Here is a 9,931-nt window from a genome sequence, read left to right on the forward strand (position 1 = left end):
TCCACTCAACTTTTTTGTACTTCTTTTCCCTCGAAGGGGAGGAGCATTTACCTCTTATAGAGTTTTGCAAATGATTTCCAACCAAACTAGTATAATAGAGATATAATTGTCTGTCGATATGAAATCTTAGTGCGAGAAATTGTCTATAAGAGTTATGATTTAGGAGAGGTCATGACTCTATATATAGTCCTGTTCACTTGTTTAAGGAAATAAACCCTGAAAACTCTTTTAAAGGTTCAATTCTTATTGATATGGGGTTGAAATAGGGTGAAGGGAGACTTATTATATATATATATATATATGTGTTTTCTTACTTTTGATTACCATTTCCAATGGAAAGAAACATTTTATTTTCCTTATTAAATCTCACAAGCATACAAAAGAGAAAGAAAAACTATAAATACCCATATAAGATATTATTATTGTTTACATCATATTCTTTTTTTAAATATACAAAATGTCATAATTTAATAAAATAATAAAGATATAAACATTTAATATAAATTGTCATACTAATTCAAAATAAAAAAAGGCTTTCTACCGATATAAGATAAAGTCTTTAAATATAAAAATAGTGAATCACTTAAATATATGTTATACTTAATAAGATGGTAAAAAACTTTTATATATAAAATTAATATTTTTTCCTTTTTTATATATAAAAATTTTATATATAAAATACATATTTTTTTTATATTATTTTTAAAGTTTTTATATATTAATTAATTTATTATAATTTTATTATTAATATATAATATTTAAAATTAATTATATTATTATTAATTATTGTAATTATTATTACAGAGTTATTTTATTAAAATTATTATTAGTTATATTTTATTTTAAATAATCACTTGATATTATTTAAATAATTAAAATAATTTTTTTCAATAAATAAATTATAATTATAAGAATATATATAATATAGAAAGTAAACATTATGAAAAGAAAAAATAAATAAAAAAAATAATTTTCATTTCTACAAATTTAAATCATTCAATCAAACATTTATATTCAATCCTTTTTTTATTTCGAACTAAAAAATTCACTAAGCATGCCTTAATTAATTTTTCTTTGAACTAGATTATTTTGAATTAAAATTTAATAAATAAAGTAGAATTTGTTCTTAGTAGAAAATGAGTACTACCCTCAATTACAACAAATTGGTCGTGATTAATAATCTTATTTATAAATTAAATTATTAAAATATTTTATTATATTTAAAATTTATTTTTTATAGAAATATAAATTAAATAGTTAAAATTATATACTACACCTAATATTCAATTATTTAAAAAATAATCTAAAATAACTCAGAATAAAACAAGCTCTTTATGATATATATATATATAAGTTTGACTATTTCTCATATTACATTATTAACAAGTCATTTATTGGAGTCATCTTAATTACCTCTTGAATCGGTCATATAATATAATATAAAATAAAACAAATAGAATAATCTAGTATATGATAATTAAATAAATAACTTTAGGTTAAAACTAAAATAAGTTTTACCAATGACGCCGTAATTGAAGGGCAATACCGGTTTCATTCCTTCCAACTACTCCCCCCACTCACTCTCTCTCTCTCTCTCTCTCTCTCTCTCTTTCTCTCCACGACTTCTCTTTCACTCTTCTACTTCTTACGCAGAATTCATCCATTCTGCTTCCCGGCGGCCATCGGCCATTGTCGGAATCTGCTTCCGGTTCTTAGTCGCATTCTTCTTAGATTTCATTCCACAGTGATACCTATCAATTTGGTGGCAAATCGAGCGAAGAGTAGAATGTTATTATTATTGGTCTAATCAAATCATCGCTGGATTGGATGAATGCGGCCATTTTTTGAGGTTTTTCTTTTCAGATCTCTCTCTAGGTGTATTATACTACTCACGATTCATCAAACAATGATCAATTATTGAAATTGCTGTTCATCATCAGTCATCACCTTGGTGGATTTGGTATATCTTTTCCCACAATTAAAATAATTCATCAATGTTCGTGGGTTAGGATTCACCAGTTTTACAGGGAATATTATTTTATCAAACATATTTAGGGTTTAAATATTCGGATCAGCCCTAAAAACGTCTTTCATCAAGAGAGAGCGCGGGGGAGGCTGAAACGGTTGCTGATGGTATCAAAATGGTCAGACTAATCGTAGGTGACGAGAAATGCAAATGTAGAGAGGAAACACTGAATGTGAATATGATTTTTGTGGAGAAGTCGAATCAAATTGTGTTTAGGGCTGGGATGAAGGTTTGGATGAAAAGAGTCTTGTTAACGATGTTACTGTGGATTGGTTTGGTTCAACTAATGGCGTTGGATGAAACATGGAGACCTAGACTATTGAAAAGTTGGCCTTCTTGTTCTGGTCATTCTGATGTGTCTTCTTCAGATGATACTTTGTCCTCTGTTCCTCACATAACTTCTCCTCCTCCAAAAAGTGAGTTTTTATTAAGGTTTTTATTCTTAGCTCACTATTTGTTTTATTCTTCATCTTTTTTTGCAGCTTACAGTTTTTTGTCTTCATTTCACTATTAGCATTCAATATCAATCTTTTCAGTGAATTAATTGTTGAGTGATCACAAACAATAGATGATAGGATAAAAGAATGAACAATACCGGTATGAATTGTGTTCATCCTCTACTGTTTAAATTAGTGTTTGCGATCTGCGCAATAGAGTATTTTAAATTATTTTAGTTTTTCCATTTCGAAGAATTTGGGCATATTTATAAATGAAACCTTTAGAATTGAGGCAAAAATACATATTTACTGATAGTTCTATCATGAGGTATAAGGATCGATTCCCACTGAAAACACTAGATTGAAGTGAGAAGCCATGACAGTGGATTGTTGTGCTAGCCCCTTTCAAGGATTAGTCACCCTGTTTACAAAATAAAATTAGTTATGCTTATTTAAATTGTGTGCTCCCCTGCACGGTTCTCCCTTTTATGGAATTTGAGTAAACGAAATGGTTATTATGCTAATAAATCTCATTTAATTTGACAGTTTGATTTGTTTTACAATTTGTTACTAAAAAAAGGTTACTTGCAATTTTGCTCCTCTATTAGTATAGAATGCTACACTAGTATATGGGTATCATGTATAAATTTTCCCTTTTTTCTTCCATTTTGAATGTTTTTTTTGCTGAGAAAGCCACCAAAACTGAGAATTGGAGAATATTATTGCAGGAATCTACAAGAATAATGGTTATCTCATGGTTTCTTGCAATGGAGGACTCAACCAAATGCGAGCAGCAGTAAGTTGACTGGCAACCTTTTCTTTTGGATTTTTAATAAGCTTAAAGGTGCATATGATAGAACATTAAATTAAGTGTTGTATGCTGAATGAATACTTAATTTTAAGTGTTGAATGAGTTAAGTATCTGAAAATAAATTAAATGGAAAATGTGTGAATTTTATGTACTTGGTAGGTAAGTTGATTTGATAATTGAAAATTAAGTATTGAATGTTATATACTGAATTTTGAGTGTCTAAAAATTAAATGCTGAATAAAGCAAATGTAAGTATCTGAATTTTGAGTACTTGATATATAAGTAGATTTGATAAAATGTGAAACCCATCATATGTAAAGGGTTCAATGTCCAATTATGAAACCCCTGAAAAAAGAGGATGAATTAATTCCACAAAAGTAGTTAAAGAATATGTTACCCTTATAATGATGTGTTTTATTAATTTTAAAGCTGCTTCTTTTGTATGTTCGGACTATATTATCGAGTTAAGTCATTTACTAGGAATTCTAGATTTATTTGATAATAGTTACCAAATGAACTTAAGTATTTAACTAGGCACTTATATGTTAGATTAAGTAATAAGTTATCTTAATCTCTATATGAGTTGCTTCTCTTGTTTCATGCAGATATGCGATATGGTCACTATTGCAAGATATTTGAATGTCACACTTATTGTCCCAGAGCTAGATAAAACTTCCTTTTGGGCTGATCCAAGGTTTCCTTCTTCGTTTCTTTCCTTTTCTCATTGAAATTTTCTTCTTCATAATCCTTACACTTGCTCTTTATCTCATTTTTTGTCACCAGTGATTTCCAAGATATATTTGACGTTGATCATTTTATTACCTCTTTGAGGGGTGAGGTTAGAATACTAAAAGAATTACCTCCAAGGCTCAAACGGAGAGTGGAAGTGGGAAAAGTTTACTCCTTACCACCCATTAGTTGGTCAGACATATCCTACTACAAAAAGGAGGTCGGCTTTTGAACCATAACCGTCTAATTATTTATATGTATATATTTATGTATATTTCTTTTCATTTTCTTAATACACTTGACTTAGAAGATAATATGGTTTAACAGATTCTTCCTTTAGTGAAGAAGTATAAAGTTGTTCATCTGAACAGAACTGATTCGCGACTAGCTAATAATGGGCTGGCGCCAGAGATTCAGAAGTTACGTTGCATGGTGAATTTCCGAGGTTTGAGATTCACATCTCGGATTGAGGAATTGGGTAGAAAGCTTGTCAAGATTCTGAAGAAGAATGGACCCTTTGTTGTCCTCCATCTTAGATATGAAATCGACATGCTAGCCTTTTCGGGTTGCACTCGTGGTTGTACAAACGATGAAGTCGATGAATTAACTCGAATGAGGTAATGTTATATCACTGTTCCTTTATTTATTTATTTATCCTTTTTAAATTTAAGGCCAAACATTGTTTTCACTGTGTTTATAGATATGCTTATCCATGGTGGAAGGAGAAAGTGATAGATTCTGAGATAAAAAGGAGAGAAGGTTTATGTCCATTGACACCTGAAGAGACTGCTTTAATATTGAGGGCATTTGATATTAATCCAAAATATCAAATTTACATTGCTTCTGGAGAAATCTACGGTGGACAAAAACGAATGGAAAGCTTGGCGGCCACTTTCCCCCAATTGGTTAGCAAACAAACTCTTGTCTTAACTTAGACCTTGATTGATGAAGGGTTATTTGAATTTAATTCCAAGTAGTAACTCCTTATCCCATCATAAATTGCTTGATCAACCAAATCATGCGATTCATCAACTAAAAGACCCTAAAAGACCCTGTACTTTATTTTTTATAAATTTGAAAAATATTATAAACAAAGGTTTAGTCATTTAATTCAAATAAAGTAAAGGTATTTGAATTTAGTTCTTAGTTCTTACCCACCCATGGTAGCTCAATACCTAAGAGGGTGTCTCAGGTTCGACCTTTGTTATAGTAGGATGATCACGACGGTGAGAAATTGTGTTAGAGTCCTTTTTCATCAAACAATTTTATAAAAAATAATCTGATTATGTGTAAAGTAATCCTACATCAAACAAGCTCTTAATAATAATGGTTATAGCATGAAATCAAATTTTGTTGTATGGTTTTAACAGGTGAACAAGGAAACCCTTTTGGAATCCTCAGACTTGAGGGTTTTCCAGAACCATTCTTCTCAGATGGCTGCATTAGACTATTTGGTATCTCTTGAAAGCGACATATTCATACCAACTTATGACGGAAACATGGCTAAAGTTGTTGAAGGACATCGCAGGCATGTAAATAAATAATAACTGGTACATTTTGATTTGGACATTTGAAGAATATGTATACATGTCTGGTTGGTTGTTTTATTTACAATGAGACATTTTTTTTTTCCAGATATTTAGGGTTCAAGAAGACAATTCAATTGAACGGGAAGGTTTTGATTGATTTGATGGACAGATATAGTAATGGGCTACTTAGCTGGGACTCATTCTCATCAATGGTTAAGGAAGCACATTCGGGGCGAATGGGTAGACCTAGAAAACGTGTTGTTATCAAGGAGAGACCGAAAGAGGAGGATTATTTTCACGCCAATCCTCAAGAATGCTTACTACAACAAGAAGAAGAGACAGATCATGTGATGTATATATGAGGAGACCGAAGTTAGGATTGTTTTGTTCCACATGGGAATACTGCCAAGGTTTGAGTGAAGGGCTGTCGTCGATTTGGCCTCCTCAAGACTCGAAAATTTTACCCAAGCATTGAATTTTGCTAGTTCACATTGCTGAGTATATATATTTGAGAGGGTTCAAAAATTCAAAAATTGACCATTCTTAGTTTATATGCCTTGATTGATACATTATATTATACACTTGTAGTCACCTTTGGGTATGCACTAGCTTAGTTTTTTTTTTGAACTCCACTTAGTTCAGGTTGTTCTTAAATGAATTAGTTTATTAACAACTCTTTTTCTTTTCTTTTTCTAGTGTTCACTTATTATGCAGAGGTAGTTTAAAATAGTTAAAATATCTTGATTAATGATTTTGGATGTTACTATTTTATAAGTTTATAATTATTTTGATTTTAATATTTTATAAGTTTTTTACATTTAAAAAAAATAGATTTATATTTACAAATAAAAAAAATATATTATTTATTTAAATAAATTAACTAATGTAATTAATTTTATAATGTTATTTATGTATTATTACTTTTATACTTAATTATATATATAAATAATATTTTATAAAAATATCTTGATTAATGATTTTGGATGTTACTATTTTATAAGTTTATAATTATTTTGATTTTAATATTTTATAAGTTTTTTACATTTAAAAAAAATAGATTTATATTTACAAATAAAAAAAATATATTATTTATTTAAATAAATTAACTAATGTAATTAATTTGTTAATGTTATTTATGTATTATTACTTTTATACTTAATTATATATATAAATAATATTTTATAAAAGTAAACTATTGCGGTTTAAAGTAAATTAAGAAACAATTTTCAATTTTAACTATTTCGTTGTGTTTATTTTATTTCTTTTATTCTCTAACCATTCTAACAAATAACCTCATATTTATAAATGTATCAAATTTTTTGACTTTATATTAAATGATGATGATAACATTTTGATCTTTTATAATAATAAGATTATTCCAAACAATCCCACATCAAACAAGCCCTTATTTTCAAGTTATATGTGAAATTGGATGAAATTGACCAAAAAAAAAAAATAGTCAAAATTCCATAAATGACTCAGGCCCAATAATTTTTGCCAAAATAATCTTTTGGGCATGTGAAATAACTCTTTTGCCCATTTTCCTTTCTTCTTTTTATTATTTTCTTTATTTCCTCCCCACGATCATTTTCGACTCTCCAAACAACGCAGCAATGCGATCTCTCTCTGACTCCATCAAGTAGTCGAATTAGATCTCTAACAAACGTTGAATCAATGAGTATGTTATTTAATGAGATTGTTTTTCCTAATCAGCATCTGATGGAATTAGTTCCTAAGAACAATACGGCCGAGGCTTTGAATAGATACTGAAATTGAGTCTGTAAAGCTTTATCTAAAAGATCAAGATAAGTAACTTCTCATTTATCATTGTCAAGTTGGTGCTGATGGATTTCCATAAAACACGCCAGTAAAACTTCTCATTAATGGTTTTGGTTGGCGCCATCTAAAAAAAACAGTTTGTTAGATTAGTTAAAACACAGTGCAGTTTGCATCAACGAAAAGTGGAGTTTGCGTCAACAAAAAGTGCAGTTTGCGTAACGAAATATACATAATATATCTATTTCACATCCTAAAAATCATTCACATAATATACCTAGAAACCATTCATATCCTATAAATAATTTGTGTCAAAGCAAAGTGAAATTTATATACAAAATATACCTATTTCACACCTAAAAACAGTTTGTGTCTACATAGAGTGCAGTTTGCGTCAACATAATATACCTATTTCAAACCATTCACACCCTAAAACCATTCATACAAACTATTCTTCATCCTAAAACCCTAAAACTATTCATACAAACTATTATTCACCATAAAACCATTCATACTCAGAAATGGGAATGAAGAAAACGACAAAAACACAAACTCACATGAATAATGGATGCGTTGAAGGCGTCGGAAATGCTTAATGCTGAAGGCTGAAGACGTCGTCGAGATGAGGGAGTTCGCGGTTCCAAATGAATCTGCAGTTTGCGTTGACGAAGAAGAGAAGAATCTGCAGTTTGCGGTGACGGAGAAGAGAAGAAGGGGAAATCAGTTTGCGTAACGAAGAGAAAAAAAGAGAAGAAAAAAGAAAAAAATAAGAGCAAAGGGATCATTTCAAATGCCCAAAATGTATTGAGCCTAAGAATGAGGTACACTATGCCAATACCAGTGGGTATCTGATGGTCGGGTTCGGGTATTTAAAATTGGGTTTGGATCGGGTATGGGGAGGGGAGAAAGTACCCGATCGGGTATAGGGTCGGGGATGGAGAGTGTGCGAAACCTAAACCTGATACACAGTACTGACTATATTAATATATATATATATATATATATTTATTTATTGCTAAATATTAATATTACTTTTCACATCCCCTCATTATCTATATAATAATTACATTATTTAATTTGATCTTATTCACACTTCATCATTTCCTATACTTAACTTATTTTCTCCTTAATCACTCTTTTATTTATCTCTTCATCCTCATTTATCAAAAATTCTCTCTCTCATCCTTCTTCATTTTCATCTCTTAATATTTTTCAATATTTTTTTTTTCAATTATAGTAACAACTTTATGTTTTTCGACATCTATAACATTTTATATAGGTAAATAATGTTTTTATTTTTTATATTTTGATATTACTACTTTAAAGTTATTTATTGTTTAGTTATTCATCAATGTATTTTTGTATAGTAAAATATATAAATTTAGATTTTATTCGGGTAATGGTGTACCCGTCAGGTATCGGGTACTCGGCGAATTGGGAATGAGAAAGGTATAGAGATACCTGTCGAGTTCGGGGTCGGGATCGGGTAGTAAAATAGAAATCGAGTAGGGGGATAGGTACTTCACTATCCAACAAGTAGGGTACTCGTTGCCATCCCTAATTGAGCCTAGGTCATTTTGTAAATTTTGACTATTTTTAGAATTATTACATCAAATTTCTCACTGTATTACGTAAACAATATCTTAGATAAACTTAACTTATCATGATAACACATATCATTCTTTGAATAACTAAACAATATCTTAGATAAACTTAACTTATCATGATAACACATATCATTCTTTGAATAACTAAACAACGATAATACAATATTGTACAATAGAGAAGAAGATAATTTTGATAACACATATCATTCTTTGAATAACATAACAACGATAATACAATATTGTACAATAGAGAAGAAGATAATTTTGTTTAAAATTGTAATTTTCTTAATTAATAAAAAATAATTTGTGTTGTATTCATCTAACATTGTTACATATACCACAATCTCGAACAATAAATGTACCTAAAAATTTGACTTTTTATTCAATAAACATGAGAATATTTTGATTTTTATACTTATCTAACCATTGTTACATATTACCTCGATCACAATCTATAAATGTAACCAAAATTTTGACTTTATATTGAATTAAGATGAGAACATTTTGATCTTTTATACTTAGAACAAGATTATTCCAAATAATACCTAAACAAGCCAAGATTTTCAAACTATCTAATGTAAAATTACTAGAATATATATATATAAATGCTTTTTTTTTCCATATGAGGGAGTAATTGCACCCCAATGCACGACCTATTTGGTTAAAGTAACTGGTCGGGTTGTTAATTTACGGGTTGATTCACCCATAAAATTTAAATGATTATATTTAATTAAAAAAAAATATATATATATATATAAATAAAGTCTTGACTCACAGCTTAACAATATAACTAAGATTTTATACTTTTAAATCAATATAAATTTCGATAAACGTGTGAATTGTATTTCTTATTATATATATATATATATATATATATATATATATATATATATATATATATATATATATATATATATATATATATATATATATATATATATATATATATATATATATATATATATATATATATATATATATATATATATATATATATATATATATATATATATATA

The 9,931-nt window shown here is 28.6% G+C and overlaps 1 protein-coding gene across 2 annotated transcripts; it reads left to right on the forward strand.

The window, feature by feature from the left end:
* Positions 1-1,581: 1,581 nt before the first annotated feature.
* LOC124918776 (rhamnogalacturonan I rhamnosyltransferase 1-like) lies at positions 1,582-6,220 on the forward strand. 2 transcript variants are annotated; one of them, XM_047458821.1, is made up of 8 exons: positions 1,582-2,442; positions 3,192-3,259; positions 3,880-3,968; positions 4,058-4,223; positions 4,331-4,620; positions 4,704-4,908; positions 5,374-5,553; positions 5,639-5,770. In XM_047458821.1, exons 1-7 carry the CDS (start codon positions 2,142-2,144, stop codon positions 5,545-5,547), a joined length of 1,293 nt encoding a protein of 430 aa, XP_047314777.1. In that variant the 5' UTR covers positions 1,582-2,141; the 3' UTR covers positions 5,548-5,553; positions 5,639-5,770. The 2 variants fall into 2 exon arrangements, with proteins under 2 accessions (XP_047314777.1, XP_047314776.1); XM_047458820.1 differs by having other exon boundaries at positions 1,586-2,442; positions 5,374-5,531; positions 5,639-6,220.
* The last annotated feature ends 3,711 nt before the right edge of the window (positions 6,221-9,931 follow it).

The sequence above is a fragment of the Impatiens glandulifera genome, chromosome 1, assembly GCF_907164915.1.
Source record: "Impatiens glandulifera chromosome 1, dImpGla2.1, whole genome shotgun sequence".
In the NCBI taxonomy this organism is placed as follows: domain Eukaryota; kingdom Viridiplantae; phylum Streptophyta; class Magnoliopsida; order Ericales; family Balsaminaceae; genus Impatiens; species Impatiens glandulifera.

What these genes read in the sequence shown, in the direction of transcription:
- LOC124918776 (XM_047458820.1), top strand. Translation starts at nt 2,142, where the DNA reads ATGGTCAGACTAATCGTAGGTGACGAGAAATGCAAATGTAGAGAGGAA. An exon ending in TATCCTACTACAAAAAGGAG is followed by an intron (nt 4,224 to 4,330) that starts GTCGGCTTTTGA and finishes ATGGTTTAACAG; the next exon opens with ATTCTTCCTTTAGTGAAGAA. An exon ending in GATGAATTAACTCGAATGAG is followed by an intron (nt 4,621 to 4,703) that starts GTAATGTTATAT and finishes CTGTGTTTATAG; the next exon opens with ATATGCTTATCCATGGTGGA.